The following is a 22,103-nucleotide window of genomic DNA, read 5'->3' as shown; positions in this document are numbered from 1 at the left end:
ATTGACTGACCTGCGGATTTCATGTACTTGCTGCTCTTCAGGGAGCTCCACAGCCGTGAACAACTGCATCTCTCCATCCCGGCCAAACACACCGCCTGGGATTTTCCTACAAAAATATATACAAAAGGATACTTTTACCTACTGTACTACCATAAAAATTTCCAAAAATAAGTCAAGCTTTAAAAATGCAAAAAAAAGTAGTCTTACAAATTTTATTAAAATAAATTCAGTAGGTAGTTTAAAAAAAATTGCTTAATGCATTAATATCAAACAACTGAGAACCTATTTTGAAAAAAAATAATAGATTGAACAAATAACATAAATAATAGCTAAGTCACCTGGCACATAAGTACTACTTCTTTATTTTAGTTTAAATTCAATTTTTAAAAAACAGAATTTTATTTTAATTTTATCGCAAAATTAGAACAAACAGGTATGTTCTACGAAGTTGTTAACTGATTATCAATGCAGATTTTTTAGATTATGGGTTTTGTAGTATTGGTGTTGTTAAACATAATTAATTCTTACCTTAGAAATTTCTTCAAAACACTAGCAATGGTATAAACAGAGTAATTATCTACATTAACTAGTCTGCCAGTTTGAAGAAAATGTATGAGTTTTTTCATAGCACCCTGATGTCCAGGGGCACGGAACACATCGCGACGAAGTGGAGCCTCCTTGTTCAACTTCAATATCAGCACCTAAACACACCCATAATCTTAAAACACTGACCGATTCATATACCGATATATATATTGCACAAATTCAGACTTCGATACTAACAAGCAACGGCCCGGGGATATCATCTTTACAAACTTCGTGCAAGGGCACACCAAATTTTACTTTTTCCAATCTTCGTGGATAAGGCAGGGAGTTGGGATGCCCACAAGATGTGACCACATTGCTCAATGTAGCTGCTCTGCGGTGCATCCTCCTAGCCCAGTTGCTCATTTTGAAAGAAGTCTTCGCTCAAACTAAGAACGCATAACCAATATATTTTTATGGGGTCTTGTAAATGACAACGTGATTTGCCATTACGATGCAATGCAATTCAAAATTTGATCCACAGTTCTGCACAATATATTTTAACCAACACATAAAAGGGTAGGTACTCTGTAACCAAGACTGAACACAACGTTTCCAAGTCAACTTTTGTGCTCCTAAGCTCGGTCGGTCTCGGTCGGTACTGTCGACTGTCGGTAGGTCGGTACCAAAGCTGTAGCAAACTGTATGTATTCGTTACTGACGTACGAGTATTCAGTCAGACTCGAAGTAACGTTTCGTTACTTTCGAATCAATTTCGTTACTCGCATTTTTCGATTTGATTGTACGAACGATGTGAGAAACGGAAAGTCACGGGATGATGCGTAGTTTCCTCTTTTTTTGTATTTTTTAATACTAATTGATTAAACTTTATTTGTATCTTTTGTTTTCTTTACTTAATCAACACCTATAATAATAATGTAGGTAAGTATTCTGTCCAAAAAATAATAATTCGTTTTGGATATTGTAAGTAGATACGAAATATACTATACGAAGTACATACGATTTGTTCTGGAAACACACCGGCGGGCGCAAAACTTTACACGAGAATACCTTCTCAATACTCAAAGTGACGAAAGTAACGAGTACCGATACAGTTGTAACGAGTACAGTTTTGTTTAGTACCAAATACATGCGGGTGTGAATTTAATCGGTACTTTTACAGTTCTAGTTGGTACTGTGCCATGCCGTCCGTACCGTACCGTCGATTCCGATTTCGTCAGTCTTGCTCGCGATCAGCGTGTTTCCTACTTTCGTCTTTTGCTTGCTTGTTGAAATAGAATGAGATGTTGTTTGGCTCATTAGTGTTGCCAAGTGAAACTGATAAAAAAACGCGGGGTTTATGTTCATTCATGTCATTCATTTTTCTATTCTCTATTACTTATTTTTTAATAACAATAGAAAACTAAATTTAAATGAACTCAAATTAAAATATATATGTAGTCCTGATATAAACAGATTTATCAAGTCATACAGTTGAAACTGGCCCTCGAGTTTTTTAGACTCTGTTGACTTATTTAAATTACAGTCATACATATAACCTCTTTTTAGTCTCATATCTCGTTTAACCATCTTCAAAAAAAAAGATGATTTTTAGTTTGACGTGTATGTATGTATGTTTATCCGCGATTATATTGTGTTTTGCAGAACCGATTTTGACGCGGTTTTCTGGAAAGTGTTCGTTACACTTAGAAGCTTATAGAAAATTAACCGTCTTGAAAATGAGGGATATCGATTGGATGCCATTACATTGTAAAAAGCGCGAGGTCTGGCGCTGATGACGAAAATACTAAAATGGCAACACTGAGCAATGGACAGTGTTGCAGTTTGTTACCGCTTCTTCTGCACTGACACCTTGGAAGCGGCAGTAAACTTAGTTTTTAAGTAATTCATTTGACGTCAACCAAGTTGTTAAACCATACGACAATTATTAAGCGATATAATAATATCCTATAATAGAGCAAGAGCCCGTGAACGCCAGACATACCTTATTTTGTAAAAGCTGAAAGTTTCTGTTAGGAATGTGAAAAAAAAATCGATTTTTGTACCTGATTTTTTTTAAATTAATAATCGATTAAAAATCGATTTTTAAAATCGTACAATAAATGCACTCCGACATTACGTTTTTGCCTTCTGGCTTGTAGCCCGGAACACGAACTGCCAAAGAATACTATCATAGCTCCAAAATATTACATTAACGCCATCTGTGCATTCTTTCTGTGCTCTTAAAACAGTTTAGATGATTAATTTAATCAAACATTCTCTAGATGGAATTAGTCGATGAACAGTATTTTACCGACATTCGGTTGATATTTTATTCATTATTCGTTGCTGAAACTAAATTTTTCAAACTTGATTGTTAAAAACTTTAATTTGTGTTAATTATATAAGAACTTACTGTTTCTGTTGTTTATTTTTAACTAGCTTTTGCCCGCGGCTTCGCCCGCGCAAATGTATTTTAGATTATAAGGATACGCCATAAAATTTCACCCATTTTTTAATCCCGTATCGTGCGGGACTGTTTTAAGTTTATATTTGGTTTAAATTCATATGGCTTCTCCCGTCTTGTCCCGTCTCTGCTCGTTCTGTTCCGTCCCGTCCCAACCTGTTGTGTCCCGTCCTGCCCCGTCCAGTGCTATCCTGTCCCATCCCATCCTGCTTTCCGCAACTGATACGTATTTTTTACTAACCAATATTTAAGACTTTTCGCACTTCGACACCTATCAAAAAACGAAGTTTCATACAAACTTCCAACCCTTATTTTTCGCCCTTGAGATGCAGTTTTTAAAATCCAATGTTTTAACAAGTCTGATTCTTTTTTGTTATACCACGTTTTATAGTGACTGACGTTTCATGTCAAGTCACACGGGAACGTTGTCGAACGGGATAAAAAGTATCCTATGTCCGTCTCCTTGCTCTAAGCTACCTACCATTTTTCAGCCAAATCTGTTCTTGAGTTATAAGTGGTGTAACTAACACGACTTTCTTTTATATATATATATGAATAAATCTATTGATATAATGTACCTATATGGCGTTTATTTTGACATAAATTGAAAAATTAGGAAAAAATCTATCAATACAATAAAATCGATTATTTTCTTTAGAAAAATCGATTATTTGTTAATCGATTTTTCATACTTAAAAAATAAATCGATTATATAAAAATCGATTTTTTATCAGCAATGTCACATCCCTAGTTTCTGTAAATATGCCTCTAGTACAGGTAGGAACGATCCCCACCTATGGTACTCAGGCAGTGGTTGCTTTGGCAGGTAGCAGGTAATAAAGGTATACTTTTTTCAACCTGAAATTCGTTAATTTGTAAAGCTCAATTTTTTGATATTTTATCCGTAATAATACACAAACTCGCGTTACTCATTGCCAGACACGTACTATGGTTGCAACCCCTTGCCAGACACCCCTAAACTATAATATTTTGTAACTCTACTTACGTCATTTTGTAAAATCTGAATTTAATACATATTTTTTGGGGAATTATTCAAACAAAGTTTCTGAAGTAGCCAGACATTTTTGAAGGTTCTATTATCCTGCCAGACGCATTGGAGTGAGCAAAAGATGCAAGAGTGCAGAGTATATGTAGTAACTGGAGCGAGTGGGACAGTTTACTATGCGTATATAACCGTCCGTTGAACAATACAAAATAAACTAGGGATGGCGATCTAAGATCGATTAATCGAAGAATCGATTATTTGGAGCGAAAAAATCGATCTTTTTAATCGATCGTATACATTGAATCGATCTCGTGAATCGATCTCGAACATTCTAAAATCGAGATACGATTTTTTCTGTTTTGGTTTAAACCATACAATTAATTGAAGGCCCGTATTACAAGAGTGCTGCCGGTTGATTACTCAAAACCTCGCAAGATGGCTGTATGTGTAGTCTCCTTCGCCTCACTTCTCATCAATAAACTTGTTACGTTTATAAATTATAATCATATTCTTTAACCTATATGCGCCACCACCGTAATCTGCTGTGGCGCACATGTGGGCCGACCGTCCGAGACAACTTAAAACTCGATTTTAAGCTTAACATACATATCGTTATGGTTTAAAATTGTTTAATTTACATCCCAAACATACTTAGCAACCACAGACAACAGAAATTAATCTATTACTTTGAATAAAGGAATATGGGATTTCCACAAGTTGCTTGTCGAAAAGCAACTTTCTATGTATAATGCACTTGCACAGGAAACTTAGGGTTTAAATGACGAACTTAAACATTATTTATCGCAGGCAGTCGTGGACCTGAAATATAATCCTATACATTACTGGCAAGAGCTAAAAAACCATCAATAGCCATGACGTATATGACTATTGTGGCATCATCCGTTCCTTGTGAGCGCCTGTTTTCAGTTGCTGGAAACATAGCAAATGATGAGCGGAACCGCTTGGATCCCGGTAGACTTGACAGATTGTTGTTTTTAAAAAGGTAAGGTATTAATCATTGGGAACTTTAAGTCAAATTATCTTATTGTTTTTGATTAAAAAAGATTTGAAAATAAATGTTTTGTTTTCTACCTGATCTGATACATTGATGATAATAGTAATAAAAATAATTGTTAAAAGAATTTGATTAAAAGATCGTTAATTCTAACATTTGTCTTGTTTTTTATGAATTTGATTTATACTTACAGTGAAAAAAACATTTTGGAAAAATATCGAATTTTTGAGGATTGATTCATCAGGTCACATCCCTAAAATAAACGACAGCTGATGCGCAATGAAACGTCGCAAGAAACCGAACACTCTGTCCCACTCGCTCCAGTTACTACATATACTCCGCACTCTTGCATCTTTTGTTCACTCCAATGCGTCTGGCAGGATAATAGAACCTTAAAAACTGTCTGGCTACTTCAGAAACTTTGTTTGAATAATTCCCCAAAAAATATGTATTAAATTCAGATTTTACAAAATGACGTATAAGTAGAGTTACAAAATATTATAGTTTAGGGGTGTCTGGCAAGGGGTTGCAACCATAGTACGTGTCTGGCAATGAGTAACGCGAGTTTGTGTATTATTACGGATAAAATATCAAAAAATTGAGCTTTACAAATTAACGAATTTCAGGTTGAAAAAAGTATACCTTTATTACCTGCTACCTGCCAAAGCAACCACTGCCTGAGTACCATAGGTGGGGATCGTTCCTACCTGTACTAGAGGCATATTTACAGAAACTTTCAGCTTTTACAAAATAAGGTATGTCTGGCGTTCACGGGCTCTTGGGCTATAATAATGAATAAAAAATTTTGTTTTTTTTTTTTTTAATTTTGTTGCCAATTAAATAGTTGGTGCTAAGTCTAGCGCTTTTTGGAAATGTCGCACCGACTTGGAGTTTAATAATAACTTTTTCTAATGTTACTACACATTCCGTACAAAACTTGACGGAGAACGTTGTTATTTTTTGCTGGTCTAAATTGTCAAAGTAATATATCATATATATACATTTTTTGTATTGGTGCCGTGTGGTTCCCGGCACCAATACAAAAAAGAATAGGACCACTCCATCTCTTTCCCATGGATGTCGTAAAAGGCGACTAAGGGATAGGCTTACAAACTTGAGATTCTTTTTTTAGGCGATAGGCTAGCAACTTGTCACTATTCGAATCTCAATTCTATCTTAAAGCCAAATAGCTGAACGTGGCCTATCAGTCCGCTCAAGACTGTTGGCTCTGTCTACCCCGCAAGGGATATAGACGTGATTATATGTATGTATGTATGTATGTATGTAATATATCATATATATATATTCCTTGCGGGGTCGACAGAACCGACAGTCTTAAAGAAACAGATAGGCCTCGTTGAGCTGTTTGGCTTTATGATAGAATTGATATTCAAATAGTGACAGGTTGCTAGCCTATCGCCAAAAACAAGAATCCCAAGTTTATAAGCCTATCCGTTAGTCACCTATTACGACATCCATGGGAAATGAAATGGAGTGGTAGCCGGGAACCACACGGTAAATATATGGCGATAATAAATTTGTGGCAACTTCACTAACATCAGCTATTCACAGTGATAATACGACGCGCTCAACAAATAACTGCAAAGAGTCTATGACAACCCAAATGTCACACGTCACCAAGCCTATCACAGCGCGTAATCTAAATCGCGCAAGCAAAGATTTCAAGGATTGGAGCATAAATACAACCGACTCAAATATTCGGAGTGAATCAATGAATATTCATTAAAAATTTATCAGCAGCTTATAAACTGCATACTAAGGTCAATTATGTGTAGACGTGGAAATCTCTCTGAGATAAGAGAACGTTTCCTACGTTCAATAATTAACAATATTATTTACTTCCTACAGGCACGTCACGTATGAATTTATAATATATACTTTAAATGCAATGATCAAATGTAGGTACTTACTAAGCGCTTGTTTTTTAGTTATCTGGCGCTTTTTTTGGTTCCGTAAGCACTAGCAAGTCTCCATCCTCATGTCAAGTCAATTGTCATTTTTTCATTCATTTTATTTCCTCATGCGTCCGTCCATGGGGTTCATCTCTGTAATACAAACCTACCCAGTATTTATTATACTGTAGGTAGTTTTCCATTTTCATTCAGTAAATAAACGACTCAAGTTAACCCTGATTGAATAGTATTACAAAGATCTCTTCATATTTTTTAAAAAATGGCTGATTTCGAGGACGAATGGTTAGAACATGAACAGAGTCAACAGGCTCAGGCACCGGCGCCGATCACCTACAATAATACTCGGATTTACCGGCCGAGCCAAAACAGAGGCAGAGGGGACGGAGGCCACAGCAACGAAGGTAACTGGAGGGCTCGTGGTAATTCCGCTGGCGGCGACTTTTCTAACACGAGGCGGGACTTTCCAAGGCGCGATAACAGAAACAAGAAAACTATGTTCGTCCCATCAAAAAAGATTGGTCGCATCATTGGTAAAGGAGGTTCAAAAATACGTGAGTTGGAATCTGAATCTCAAGCTAAGATCCAGATCGGCGATTCAAGCGGCGACGAGACCGAACTTAGTCTATTTGGATCTGATGAAGCTATAACTAAAGTAGAAGAGATGTTGAATGATCTTTTGCAGGACTATAAGCCACCACCAAAGGACAGTCATAATGAAAGTACAGATAGTGGTCGCACTAATGAATTTTTCAAAACAAATGAGTCTGGTGTCCAAGTTATTGATTGGGATAAACTGAACAGTTATCATGATCAACATCAAAAAGCTCGATGGGAAAGTTTGCCTCCCATTGTTAAAGATTTCTACAAAGAAGACCCAGAAGTAGCTGCCATGTCACCTTCTTCAGTGGCCCGTTGGCGACTTGCTAATAATGACATACAAGTAAAGAGGACATTTGATGACAAACCAGGATTGAGGCCTATTCCAAACCCGATAAAAACTTTCGAACAAGCTTTTAAACACTACCCAGAAATCCTAGATGAAATATATAAACAAGGCTTTGCAAACCCATCCCCTATCCAGTGTCAAGCATGGCCAATACTGCTAAGAGGTGAGGATTTGATTGGTATTGCCCAAACTGGTACAGGTAAGACATTAGCTTTTTTGCTGCCTGCTTTGATACATATTGAAGGACAAGTGATTCCAAGAGAAGAGAGAGAGGGCCCCACTGTGTTAATCATGGCTCCTACAAGGGAACTGGCACTACAAATAGATAAAGAGGTATCTAAATATCAGTACAGAGGAATCAAGTCTGTTTGTTTGTATGGAGGGGGAGACAGAAAGGAGCAAATCAACATTGTTTCTAAAGGAGTTGATATTGTAATAGCTACCCCTGGAAGACTAAATGATTTGGTAATGGCCAAACATTTAAGTATAATCAACTTTTCATACATAGTGTTGGATGAAGCTGATAGAATGCTGGATATGGGATTTGAGCCACAGATCAGGAAATCTTTGTTTGATGTGAGGCCGGATCGACAGACTGTCATGACTTCAGCGACTTGGCCTCCTGGAGTTCGTCGTCTGGCAAGTTCCTACATGAAAGATCCAATCCAAGTCAATGTTGGCTCTCTGGATTTGGCAGCAGTCCACACAGTCACGCAGAAAATAATATTTGTACAAGAAGATGATAAAGAAAATGTATTGCTAGAGTTTATTCAGAATATGGACTCCAATGACAAAGTTATTATATTCTGCGGCAAGAAAGCTACAGCTACACATATTTCTACAGAATTGGCTTTGAAGGGCATTGAATGCCAGTCATTGCATGGAGATAGAGATCAGTGCGACCGTGAAGAAGCATTAGCTGATATGATGGATGGTAATGTGAATATTTTGGTGGCAACTGATGTCGCCTCAAGAGGAATAGATATCAAAGATCTAACACATGTTATAAACTTCGATTTTCCGATGCATATTGAAGAATATGTGCATAGAGTTGGCAGGACCGGAAGAGCTGGGAGGACTGGAACAGCTCTGTCATTCATTGCTAGGAATGATTGGGCACATGCCAAAGATCTGATAAAGATATTGGAGGAGGCAAATCAAGAAGTTCCAGATGAGCTAGAGTCGATGGCCGAAAGATTCAAGGCAATGAAGCTTAGGAGGGAGAAAGAAGGTGGAGGCCGGGGAGGACGCGGCGGTCGCGGAAGACGCGACAGATACTAGTATTCTCACTTTAAACAAAGTTATGTTTCTGTGTCTTCTGCACTACATAACTTTTCTCACTTTAGACTGTTATTGTAAGAATGTAAGTTTGTTTTACACAGTATAAGTGTCTGCACATCTGCTTGGTTCATTTATCAATCATTGTATACCTATATTTTTAGCTACAGAAAGAATTCACTTTAAAATGGTAATTGAAAATTTTTAGTGTTAGGAAAATAGAATAGTCACAATGTGATCCCTACTTATTTGTACTTTCACTATTTATTCAATATTTGAAAAAATATAGCGCTAGGGAAAATTAACTCACATTTCTTTTTTTACATCATCATACTCTTTTAGTTTTGCTTTTCACTATTTTGCCATCTTAACAGCAGATATGGAGACACTTCCTAGATGTAACTACTTATGCTGTGATATAATTTGTGTTAATACTTTTATACTATTTTCAAGAAGTGCATGTCGAAAGACGTAATAAAACTACATTATAGGTAATACGTCTGTATTTCTTTTACAATTTTTTCAACCATACAATACAATACAACAGTAAAAGCGTAGTCAGGAAATTGTCTTGAATTTAAGCTTACGAAAATTTGATCGATTATGTAACACTTATATTTAATACGACACTTATCGCCTATCATGGACTAAAATATAAAGTTTGTAAAATATATAACAAAATGTGTCCATGTCGCCTATATAATATAGTGCTCAGCTAACAATGTCGTGCATAATTTCAAAATTTAACAAGTAGAGATTTTTGAAATCTAAATTTATGTGGACGATTATATGGTTGTATTAAAAATTTCGTTTTATTAAAACGCTTCATAATTTCCTGATTGGAACAATATCACTGATATAACATTAGGAAATAAATAATTCCGTTATTTACTAAGACTATACAGAATAGACATACAATCTTGTGGTAAATATAAGCGTTACTTAGACCAGTTCTAGTCTTTTCATTTCTTTGAAGAGTTCGGTGCCCATTTTTGCAGGTGAGCGTGTGACGATGACGTTTGCTTTTTCTAGGGCTTTTATTTTGTCCATGGCGCCTCCCTTTCCGCCGGAAATAATGGCTCCGGCATGACCCATTCTCCTGCCGGGCGGGGCGGTCAAGCCAGCGATGAATGAAACCACGGGTTTCGCTTTCTGGCCCTGGAATATTTATAATAGGAAGATTACAAAATGAATTTAGTGTTGATTTAGTGGTTAGTTTTGTGCAGTTTATGAGAATCTCAAGTTAGTTCGTTTCTAAATTCTATTGAAAGCGTTTTCAATTTAAACTTAAACAGTATTTTATATCAGACAAATATTATAAGATAAATAGCCAACCATAAAAAAAAAAAGATTTAGGTAATTTAAGACAAATTAAATCTTCAGTTAAACAGAAGATTTGCTTCTGTCTTTATCACTAATAAATATGAATTACTATATTACGAAAAATTTGAAGTAAAACAAATATCTGAAGATTAATCACAATAATAAACAACCTCAAATCAGACCGATACCGGTGGCTTAGTAAAATACTTTCATGTATAGCACAAAAACAATGTTGTTGATAATGATAAGTTAGCCACTTTAACCAGAACTAACAAAATATGATTGTCAATATTCGAATTGATGCCTATATGACTAAATCATAAGCAGATGACTATGTCTGAATTTCACTTACACCATCAACAGGCCTCTTTAAAGAAAAATGCTCTAATATTCAAAGATTTGACTAACATGACATGTGGTGTTGTTTTCATGCTACATTTGGTCTGTGCATGGGAAATGTGTGCATATAAATAGACCTTATATAATAAAGTATATTTAATAGATGCAATAAAGTTGAGACCATTTCCAAGAAACTAAGCATTCATAGACATTTAGTGGATCCAGGCATCCGAAGTACAGAAAGAGATATTCATTTAGAATAAGATAAAACAATAAATGCTCAAGAATTATTTTACAACGGGGTAAGCTATGATCATACCAAAATTGACGTAGTGATGACAAAGAGTAGAAAAAAATCGTGATACTGGTCCATTCAAGAGAAAAAGAAGACTTATCAATAACATTCCCACGCATATCTAATTTAATAATGAACGATTACGAAATACTAACAACTATGACATACTACAATGTAGACTAGCTGAGATAAGATAATAAAATAAACCTGGGGGCGGTCTCAAGTGTTTACCTTTTTGGCCTGTGCAAACAAAAAAATAAATTATGTTAAAAGCAAAAATATCTAATGTTTAAAAGGGAATTTGTTCAAACTACTTAAAAAACTTACAGCAAGCAAACTGCCACGTGGGACAGCGTCAATACTAACATCACGCATCAAACTTACTTTAAATAACAACAAGCAACTGAAGATATTTTGTCAACTCAAATAGTAATTTTAAACTTTTTTATATTGACTTAATCGTTTTCTAATAATTTATTTAATTGATAATTTCTTTTTATTCTTTAAATTCATACTGTTGTCACAGTAAATTTAGAAATATCTTTGTTTACTAATTTTTTAAATAAAGTTTCAGTGTGTCAAGGTCGACGCATTGGACAATGAGTACAGTATGCGTACAAAACCATTAAAATAGGTACCAGTTTCGAGTTTACTTTTTAACAATAATCATCCAGCTTCTAATCCGAGCTGTAGAAACTTAGCATCACTAAGGTTTCTAAATATTCTCAATAATTATAACATTTATTTTCATAATCTAAGCTGAACACTGGTAAATGGTACGAAACTTACAGTGTTGTACTGAGTGAGGTACTCCGACGCCAATTCCTCTGCGTTGCCTCCGATCTCACCGATGAGGATTATGCCCTTCGTCTCGGGATCTGCTAGGAAGACTTCCAGGCAGTCAATGAAGTCTGTGCCGTTGAAAGGGTCGCCGCCAATGCCGACGCACAGGGTTTGACCCAAACCAGTCTGAAATTTACGGTAAACCATGTATGTAATTACAAATTATTTGCGAAAAATATTGACAGGAGTAAAGGGTGAGCACTTTCACCTCCTACTGTATCTCTAAACTGTAATAGATTCTCTTGTGGCTTCGTGTTGTTGACTTGGACCTTCGTCATAGGTAGTATTCTTACTAGCGCTGGTGGAGCGACGCAAAATGAGCCTTGGCGTCACTTCGTAATTGTAATAATTATTGTTCTATCAATTGACTAATGTTCCACCATTTTTTTAGGGTGACTTAACCGTCAATCCCTTCAGTAATTTTGTTATATGTGTTTAGTAGTTTTTGATTTAGATGGCAGTCATTTCAACTTTAAGTGACTGCATTAATAACACTACGAAGGTCATTCATTGATCATCGAATTCTCGTTAAATCGTTTTCTGAGATACACTGATTAAACTCGTAGCACAGATAACGCGACTCGCCATTTAGTCACCTGTGTAAAATTAATAAACATAGCAATCCCATCGAGATAACGTGACGTTTGGTGTCGTCATGTTATCTCGTTATATAAAATAAATATTGTTCTTACTATGACTAAAGTGGTTGTGCAAAATTTTGATATGCTTCTTTAATTCCTACGTTTCAAATCGAAATTTTCAAAGGAACAAAAAGAAATAAACATAATTTCAAAATATAAGAAAACTTATATCAAAAGATTAATAATAATAAAAAACGGGAATTCCCCGCGTTGAGTCGTGTGGTGTCGTAGACGTCACTTGTTTGCGTTAAACACATTCGCAAGAAGGCAAAACAAAAAAAGAACTTACGATCTTATCAACGGTAATAATATTTAATTTTATATCCCATTTTAAGCATCGAACGTCGTCAACATAAACCACTAGTAGAAAAAAAAGTACAAAACTCATATACTAGTTCCTATGAGCAGTTCCGACATTACCGCCCCGACGTTAAATTACCATATTTGAGTTGGTATCGCAGGTCAAGGATAAGCAGTAACAGAATGAACAATGGAAAATATTTTTATAGCATTCATAAGGCTAGTAACTAAACTATATTATTCTGTGGGAATCTTCACAGGACTAAAAGTTTAAATCTGGATCCATGTTGATATGGAGAACAGATTCAGTCTCAAATGTGCGGAACTGAAGAGTGGTCAAAATGAAATGAAAAATACAGAAAACCGTACCCTGGGCTCTGAAACATAGCAGCTAAATGTGCAACTGGAAGCAACTCAACACGTGAGAGAAAGAAACGATCCATACAAATCTCGAACATTAGTTGTTGTTTGTCACATTGGCATGTGGCCTTTGTAGGGCGTTTATGAATGAAATTGTTTAAAAAATCATTGCGGCAGTATTAATTAATGGGCCAACAATAGGCAATATCCTATGTTTTATTACTTGGAGTAAAGTACTTGATAATAAATTTTTACCAAAGTTTCTAAACTTAATACGCAAAAAACTGTAAAAAAAAAATACCGTGGTGGTTTGATGGCAAGCTTCATAGGTCAGGGTACCAGAGCGGGAAACAACACCTATGCAGCCCCTCTTGTGCACCGCGGCCGGCATGATGCCGATCTTGCACTTCTCCGGCGCGATGATCCCGGGGCAGTTGGGGCCGACCAGCCGGGATTTGTTTTGCCTTAGCAGAGCGTGTTTCACGCGCACCATGTCCTGAAGAAAAATATTTATTTAAGGTAATTTAATAGGATTTTAAAAAATAACATGATAATTAAAATATGGTAGAGTATTCCTCTGTTAAATCCTTTCAATGCTTACAAATTTTTAGAACAATGTAAATAAAATCGACAGCATTCGCAAGGCAGTATTTTCGATCCCTATAATCATGTCAGTCATCAGAAGTTGCAGGCGGGCACACTAAAAAGTCAAATTGTTTCACATCATGTAAAGTATAACTGTATGTTAATGTATATGTAAGTGGTTCTAACAGCTAAAACCGGTAGAAAGAAAAATATTTGTGATAAAAATAAACATCGCTAATAGTAGTTACTATTGTTGGGACTCTGAAAAATATCAAAAATCGAACTCAAATTATATCATCAAATTAACTACAGACCTATAAAATATTGAATTAACTCACATGTTGTGGCACTCCCTCGGTGATGCACACGATTAAAGGCATCTCTGCCTCGATGGCCTCCAAGATAGCCTGGGCCGCAGCTGGGGGAGGCACGTATATAACACTAGCATGCGCCCCAGTTGCTGCTTTCGCCTCTTTTACTGTTGCAAATACCTGGCAACAATATAATATAATATATTGTAATATTATCATATGCCTATTCTTAATTTACTATTGATAATTGCAACAGACATAAAGTCTATTCTATTAACATATCAACCAATGATAAATTCAGAACTGTTGCAGGTTCTTTATGGTTTATTAATAGAACTTTTAAAGGTGTTTAAATTCATAAAACAACTTTTTTCACTTTTTCCAAAAATATTGCATAATTTTATTGTTCTGGTTATTTGGATTCAAAGTAAGGATAGTATTAGATAAAAGGTATACTATAGGGCCAATTACTTTAATAATGAATATAAAAATATATTTCAAATTTAGAACTCACCGGCTTCCCTAAATGTTCTGTTCCTGCCTTTTTGGGTGACACTCCGCCAACAACTTGTGTCTTATAGTCGAGTGCCTGTTGGCTGTGGAAGGTGCCCTGCTTGCCGGTGAAACCCTGGACAATGACTTTTGTTTCTGAGGTCAGTACCAGATTTTTTCTGGTTTCTGCGTATGGAGTGCCAGAGGAATACCTCACATTGTTGAGTTTCAGGCCCTCTGTTGAAAAAAGATTTACAAATTACTGTGACTGCACATTATAAATACCTACATTATATTATTATGCCAACCATTCATTTTAGATTAGATTAGATTCATTTTTTTTAGATGGATTTTGGTGCACTTTGACAGAATATATAAGTGCTTTTTATCCCAAAATTCAGCAAGAAGCGAAGCCGCTAGTTAGAGCATAATTTAAGCACAGATCTTGGAGACGAGCATTGAGAAAAATAATTCATATTTTTACAGGATAAACAGCTGGTACAAGATTTTTTAAATCATTTTCTTAATAGCTGGTTCTAGTTTTTTTTTAAATAGCAAAAGAGTAAAAGACATTTCTTATCTTCTTATTAGAAAAACTACCTAGTTAATTGATATGGAAAGATACACAAGTTACATAAGTAAGAGTACAAGTATAGTACTGAAATTCAGTATTATTTTTTGAGGTATTTGTATTTTTAATTAATTTTTAACTTCATAAAATAGGTAATTAACTATATAAATAAGTAGAGTAAAAATAAATTATGACTTAAAAGAAAATTAAATACATGTAAATAATTATCCTTATCTAGGTAAGATTATTATATCCATGTTTAAACAAACAAACATAAACAAATAAAAGTGACACATTGAAAATTATTTGGTTGAATGTTGACAATAAACTAATTACATACACATATTACATTGTTTCTGAGGGGTATTACTAGTAATACAAATGAGACTATGCAGGCTAAACTATAAAAAGGTACTCATCTCTCGAGTAAGCCAAAAATCAATAAAAATAACAGTTTCACTTCAACTGTGGTCAGTAAACACATTTGTGATATCAGCAGAACAATATATAGTAAGAATAATTAATGATGCTGTCAATATGGCTATTGATACAGATAGACCAAAGGTCACTTAGACCTTTGCAGTAGTCTAACAACAATGCATTGAAAAGGAATACTTAAATAGTTTCAAGGGTACAAATGACATGAATTTAAACTCCAAATAGGAATAATATCAAATAGCTAAAGAACATTATATTTTTAGACGGGATGAAGGTCTCGGTTGCGGTACGATTTGTGTGATTTATTATCGTGTATGGGAAGAGGTATTTTTGTACAAATTTTCCCCCTTATGATTAAGAATCAACTGAATTAAAAATACTTTCTGTCATGTAATAGTCGCTAGTCAAATTACAAGGTTATCGTAAGATAATCGTAAGTAAAGAGACCGTAACTTCGGACACAACACAGGGACCGACAATACATAGAAATTAGCGAGGATATTACGTTTGAATGACAGTATAATGAGAATGATATAATTTACCTCTCAACCGAGAAAAAATCCGTACTGACACAGCCATTGTTTTAGCTAGAATGGGAGGCTGTGGGGAGAAAAGAATAATTAATTTGTGGCAGTGACAAACTGCCAGCCATTACATAATTTTACTATATTTGACATGACGATAGATTTGACGTAGGTGAAAGTAACAATTTTTGACAATGATTTGACAGAAGCGAAATTTTTTTTTCTAGCCCAAGCATATCTACACAGTTTACAAACTCACTTTGAACGGATAGGTCGCCTTACTTTTGTTTATACAAAAGGCACAGGCGAGCGTCACCGCTCATATTTTAAAATTGAGTCAATACTCAGAGTATTTCAATTTTGGTAACAACAATAATGGTGTTTATTTGGAAAAGGCTTCTTCTCACAAGTAGAAGGGATAACCATTATATTTATCGATCTTAGTGACTAACTGATTAGTCAGCAACGTATTAAGCTTACTTTAAAATAGCTACTGGAGAGAACAAGAACAAGTCGTGTTAAGCACTAATAGTTAATGTTTCAAGATGTATTGTAATGTACTCACAAAAAAAGAATCAATTAAAAACAAATAAACCGATTTCACTAAAAAGATTTAATTATTTTTATAAGAAGTTGTTGTTTGTGTGCTGCTGGTATTTAAAAAATATATCGTGATCAGGACAGTGTTGCCAACTTAGTAAAATTTCCACTAAATCTGGTGGTTTTGACTTGCCTTTTAGCGGACAAATATGAGTTTTAGTGGCTAGTGGATTTATCTAGTGGAATTTAAGAATTTTGTATTTTTTTAAATTATTGGAATACCGTCTATAAAATCCACTCGTATCGTTGTTGGAGTTCAATTTCTAGACTCATCCATCAATAATTTGCCAACCATCAATTAAGTAGTTAGTAAAACGCCCAAAAGGACCGGCATCCAGGCCAGAAACCACAACATTTCATTTCAAACTTTATGTCTCTGAGAATTCGACAACAAATAAACTTTGTTACTTTTTATTGTCAACCACTTACTATAATTTATGATCGTAACGAATTGTTTTAAACATTTATTTTTATTTAATTATTGGTCGCTTAATCCGCCAACAGCGACATCAGGTGCTAATTTCGACACAACAGAAATAAAGTTAGTGGAAAATTTAGTGTTTTTTTTGATGGTGCGATTTTTTTAGTGGATTTCTAGTGGTTTTAGCGGTCGATTCTAGTGGGGAGCTTGATACGTCGTTGGCAACACTGGATCAGGACGTGTTATGTCAATGTCAACTGTCGTCAGAAAGTAAACGTACGTGTACAAACAGTGTTTACAATATTTTTATAAATATTTAATTGCAAACTATTTTACTTTTCAATAACAACTATCAGTACCATTTCAATACTAACTTTACAGTACGTAATCTGTAACACACTTTGTTGTATACATAAATCAGTGCCACGTATGAAGGTGCCAGACTTCTAGTGTTTCACGTAAAATTCACACATACCATTGAAAATGTGCGGTACAGATAAGAAACTAGGTGAAATAAGAGCCTTGATTCTCGTTGGTGGATACGGGACACGGCTGAGACCTCTAACTTTGAGTAGACCAAAGCCTCTTGTTGAGTTTGCAAACAAACCAATTTTGATTCATCAGATAGAAGCTCTTGTCGAAGCCGGGGTCACACAGGTAAAAAAATGTTTTAATAAGCATCTAAGTGAATGGGTAAAAGTTATTGATAAATCTAGTATTAAAATAACTAAAGTATAAATTTTAAATTTTTTTTAGGTAATACTGGCAGTTTCATACAGGGCTGAGGAAATGGAGAAAGAATTGACAGAACAAGTTTCGAAACTGGGAGTGTCATTGACCTTTTCTCATGAAACTGAACCGCTGGGCACTGCTGGGCCTCTAGCACTGGCACGAGAACTCCTTAGTACAAGTCCAGAACCATTTTTTGTGCTTAACTCTGATGTCATCTGTGACTTCCCATTCAAAGAGCTTGCTAAGTACCACAGGAGTCATGGAAAGGTGAATTTTAGTATCACTTAGTACCTAATGGTACCTTATTTGTTTCTTTTTTTTTTAATTACATAGTTGCAACAATGTATGTGCAACAAATGTAATATTACATTTCCTTATACCTTTCTTTGTTTAAAATTTTGTGATTATTGTATAATAAAAAAGCATTTTCCTATTCTATCTATATGGACATTTATTTTATAGCAAGCATAACCCAGGGTTTGCTATGAAATATGCACAGCTAGGTAGACAATAATTTATTTCCATATACCTTCTTGCTATGATAGTCTAGTGATATTCTTTTATACATGCAAAAGAAATGGTAAACAACACACACTTACATTTTTAAAGGACATAATATGCTAAGGATTTTGTTATTTTTTATGGAAATTTGGAACTTTGGCACCAATACAAAAAAGAATAGGACCACTCCATCTTTTTCCCATGGATGTCGTAAAAGGCGATTAAGGGATATGCTTACAAACTTTGGATTCTTTTTTAGGCAATAAGCTAGCAACCTGTCACTATTTGAACCTCAATTCTATCATTAAGCCAAATAGCTGATTTGCGGCCTATCAGTCTTTTCAAGACTGTTGGCTCTGTCTACCCAACAAGGGATATAGACATCACCATATGTATGTATATGTTTCATTTTGCTTGAAATCCTTTCAGTAATTAAAAAATTACAGATCAGAAATTATTGTATTGTTAAATATAGTAGATAGGTGTGTCATTTTATCTATGACTCATGAGTCATGACTATTTCTGAATGCTTAGTATATTTGTCATGAAAAATATACAACATATAGTAGAGACTACTCTTTCTGTTATAAGTAGCTAAAAAAAAATTAACCAGTCTATAAATAGCAAGATAAGACAATATTGAACTCCTCTAAAAATTGTAATGTCAATTTTACAGGAAGGGACAATAGTAGTAACGAAAGTTGAAGAGCCTTCAAAGTATGGTGTTGTATGCTATAAAGAGGATGGTGAGATCGAGAGCTTCGTGGAGAAACCACAGGAGTTCATCTCTAATAAGATAAATGCTGGTAAGCTTTGAATGAATAAATGAAGGGACTACATTCCAATACAATTAGCTCAAAGATTGTGTTGTGTTGAAACGAAATTGGTTTAGTAGTTTTTGATGTTATCACAATTTGGGAAAAAAAATATATTGTCTGTGAGGTCCAAGTATGTGGTGAACAATTACTACATAGATTAGAAAGGGTAAAAAGAGAGGATGAAAGATTCTCAGTGAACTTAACGGCAAACAAAGTCCTGGGCAACAGCCGTAAGCTTTTGCCCGCGACTTTGTGTACTCCTCCCCTTTTTTCGCAATAAAAAAAATTCTTTATTCTTCCTCAGGGTCAACTCTATCTGTGAATGAAATTTCATCAAAATCGGTTCAGTGTTTAGGAGTGACAATGTTCTTTCGTATTTATGATAAAGATAGCATCAATTTGGTTAAAAATTGATTCAAAATGGCGGGGGACTGACTATATACAGGCCGTAGTTATTAATTTTTTTTATGACATTTCAGTGTTCTTTCTTCAATAATTTTTGTTTATTGTCAATTTTTTATTGTCCACAGGTATGTACATACTTAACCCGTCGGTACTCAGCAGGATAGAACTGCGACCGATGTCTATAGAAAAGGAGGTGTTTCCGTTCATGGCCAGGGATGGCCAGCTACATGCCATGGAGCTGCAAGGGTTTTGGATGGATGTTGGACAACCGAAAGACTTTCTTACAGGTGAATATATTTATCAATGATTAAGTCCTTGCTTTTCAAACTACAACTTATTTTTCTCTGTTTGGCTGTTTAGGTGTAATTTTACAATCACACCTGTTTACCCCGGGTAAGAAAAAACTGGATTTCTATTTAATTATCAACATTCCTAATAGAGTTCTTGCTTCCTCTACTTATTGATTATTATGGATCATTATTTTCTTTATAAGTAACAATGATTGTGTTATTGTGTTATTTATATAAAATGTGATAATGGAAATATTCTTTCCAGGAATGTGTATGTATCTTACAAGTCTACGGCAGAAAAATTCGAACAAACTATACGACGGCGCTGGCGTCGTCGGCAACGTTCTGATTGACCCCACTGCTACTATCGGGAAAGGCTGCCGAATAGGGCCCAATGTCACTATTGGACCCGATGTGGTTGTTGAAGATGGTTAGTATTTTCTTATACTTAATACAAAGTAATTATAAAGGATTATATTTTGTAGACAGGCCTCAAAAATCTATTACAGTTTCAGTTTTTTTATACTATTTTGTACAAGAAAGAGTTACAAACAAAGAAAATATCTGTTGGCCCACCTACCCTAAACTACTGGTTTAAATAAAATTTAATAATTTCGTCTTTTTTAAAATCGTAATTTAGAAGAGCACAAAGATTAGCCTATGTTACTCTTGAAGGTTTATTCGATCACTGGCCAAAATTTCGTCAAAATCGTTTTGCAAACAGGTTTTGCTTTTTATCATTAAAATAAAAATGAAAAATACAGATCTAATAATGCTATCTCTTATATTTCTAGGAGCCTGTATAAAACGAAGCACGATCCTCCGCGGCGCCTGCGTCCGACAGCACGCCTGGCTTGACGGCTGCATAGTGGGCTGGCGGTCCGTCGTGGGCCGCTGGGTTCGGATGGAAAACTGCACAGTACTGGGGGAAGACGTGATTGTCAAGGACGAGTTGTACGTGAACGGAGGCCAAGTCTTGCCGCACAAGTCTATAGCTTTGTCAGTGCCAGAGCCGCAGATCATAATGTGAAGATTGTTTTATTTGGAAAGGCTGTGGGTGCCATATGTGCATAGACGTCAGGATGACAGTCTTTTTTTTAAATTTTGATAAAGGATAATCTGTGCAGTAAATTTAATATTTGTGTATAAGGCAACAGAATTTCAATGCTAAGAAAAGACGTCGATGAAGAATTGTGAGTGAATGAGGGAAAAACTTTGCAACTCTTTCTGCAAATTCGCTGCCTTTGTGAAATGTTCAAGCGACATTCATATTATTTATAAGTTTGCCTCTGTTTAGGCCTACTATACCAAAATATATTAAGGTTTAGTATATTTAAACTTAAATCTTTGCTAGACCAAGAGCTGTAAGGAAAGAAAGTTTTATTTATTGAAATTTATTCCATACGGGGCATTCTAGGTTTGGTTAATTACCCAAAAACAATCTGGCAATGTTTTTGGATAATACTTTTCATAACTTGGCTGTATTTTAGCTTTTGTATGGTAAATCAACAATACTACTGTATTGGCTGTTCCAATACAGCTTTTCGTATTAAAAAAAAACGTTTTATCAGGATTTACATAATTTAGGTTAACTTTAGGTTTAAAAATATTGCAATAATTAAAGTATATTTTATTTATTTTTAAAATGAAGTCGCATAAAGACTTATTATATTATTTTGTCGTATTTTTACATCAACTTCGTCATTTATTATAATTTAATGTTTTAAATTATTTAGGATTAAATATTGTTGATTCTTTGGGGAAGTAATTTTTAAATTGATATAATATACCAATTGGAAATCCAACATAGTTAATTACATAAGTAATAATTTCTAAAGATTCAAATTTTGTTTAAGTATATTTCATTACAGTCTTCAGGGTTCTTTTAATTTTAGACTGTGCTTAATATGTAAATATGTTGACATTCCCTTATTATAACAAGGATAATTCTGACTTCTGATTGTCAGGTTTATGTGCCCACAACTGTAGCTATGTCATTTGACATCAGAAACTATATAATTACACCAAAAAGATTAATTTTATTTTTATATTCTGTAATGAGTACTTTTATTTCATTATTAGTATACCTCTTATTTGTAATAAATTAAATATTAAATGAATACAATCATTATTTTGTTTATGA

The 22,103-nt window shown here is 34.8% G+C and overlaps 4 protein-coding genes across 9 annotated transcripts in view; 2 read left to right on the top strand and 2 right to left on the bottom strand.

Moving 5' to 3' along the window:
- Window positions 1-1,850, bottom strand: part of LOC106131577 (putative nuclease HARBI1) — a 30,796-nt gene extending 28,946 nt beyond the window's left edge. The window contains exons 1-3 of one of the 6 annotated variants that reach the window (XM_060950054.1): window positions 1,746-1,850; window positions 529-701; window positions 11-106 (exon numbers count right to left, since the gene is read on the bottom strand). In XM_060950054.1, the coding sequence (XP_060806037.1) occupies window positions 11-106; window positions 529-626 (194 nt within the window). In that variant the 5' untranslated portion in view covers window positions 627-701; window positions 1,746-1,850. Of the gene's footprint in view, window positions 1-10; window positions 107-528; window positions 702-783; window positions 1,687-1,745 lie in introns of those variants that run through there. The other 5 variants (XM_060950052.1, XM_013330709.2, XM_013330711.2 and 2 more) reach the window with 5 other exon arrangements.
- A 5,202-nt stretch (window positions 1,851-7,052) lies between these two features.
- On the top strand, window positions 7,053-9,905 carry LOC106131652 (probable ATP-dependent RNA helicase DDX43). Its single transcript, XM_013330816.2, has one exon. The coding sequence runs from the start codon at window positions 7,207-7,209 to the stop codon at window positions 9,172-9,174; it is 1,968 nt and encodes a 655-aa protein (XP_013186270.1). The 5' UTR covers window positions 7,053-7,206; the 3' UTR covers window positions 9,175-9,905.
- On the bottom strand, window positions 9,705-16,368 carry LOC106131653 (succinate--CoA ligase [ADP/GDP-forming] subunit alpha, mitochondrial). Its single transcript, XM_013330818.2, has 6 exons — window positions 16,212-16,368; window positions 14,683-14,897; window positions 14,196-14,348; window positions 13,574-13,768; window positions 11,918-12,097; window positions 9,705-10,329 (listed from the first exon to the last, which is right to left on the bottom strand). The coding sequence occupies exons 1-6, from the start codon at window positions 16,246-16,248 to the stop codon at window positions 10,114-10,116; spliced, it is 996 nt and encodes a 331-aa protein (XP_013186272.1). The 5' UTR covers window positions 16,249-16,368; the 3' UTR covers window positions 9,705-10,113.
- A 1,082-nt stretch (window positions 16,369-17,450) lies between these two features.
- Window positions 17,451-22,091, top strand: LOC106131689 (mannose-1-phosphate guanyltransferase beta). The gene is made up of 6 exons (XM_013330861.2): window positions 17,451-17,871; window positions 17,971-18,213; window positions 19,124-19,253; window positions 19,796-19,957; window positions 20,226-20,390; window positions 20,755-22,091. The coding sequence occupies exons 1-6, from the start codon at window positions 17,698-17,700 to the stop codon at window positions 20,988-20,990; spliced, it is 1,110 nt and encodes a 369-aa protein (XP_013186315.1). The 5' UTR covers window positions 17,451-17,697; the 3' UTR covers window positions 20,991-22,091.
- The last annotated feature ends 12 nt before the right edge of the window (window positions 22,092-22,103 follow it).

The sequence above is a fragment of the Amyelois transitella genome, chromosome 20 (assembly GCF_032362555.1).
Source record: "Amyelois transitella isolate CPQ chromosome 20, ilAmyTran1.1, whole genome shotgun sequence".
In the NCBI taxonomy this organism is placed as follows: Eukaryota; Metazoa; Arthropoda; class Insecta; order Lepidoptera; family Pyralidae; genus Amyelois; species Amyelois transitella.
This window is presented reverse-complemented; position numbering and strand designations above follow the sequence as displayed.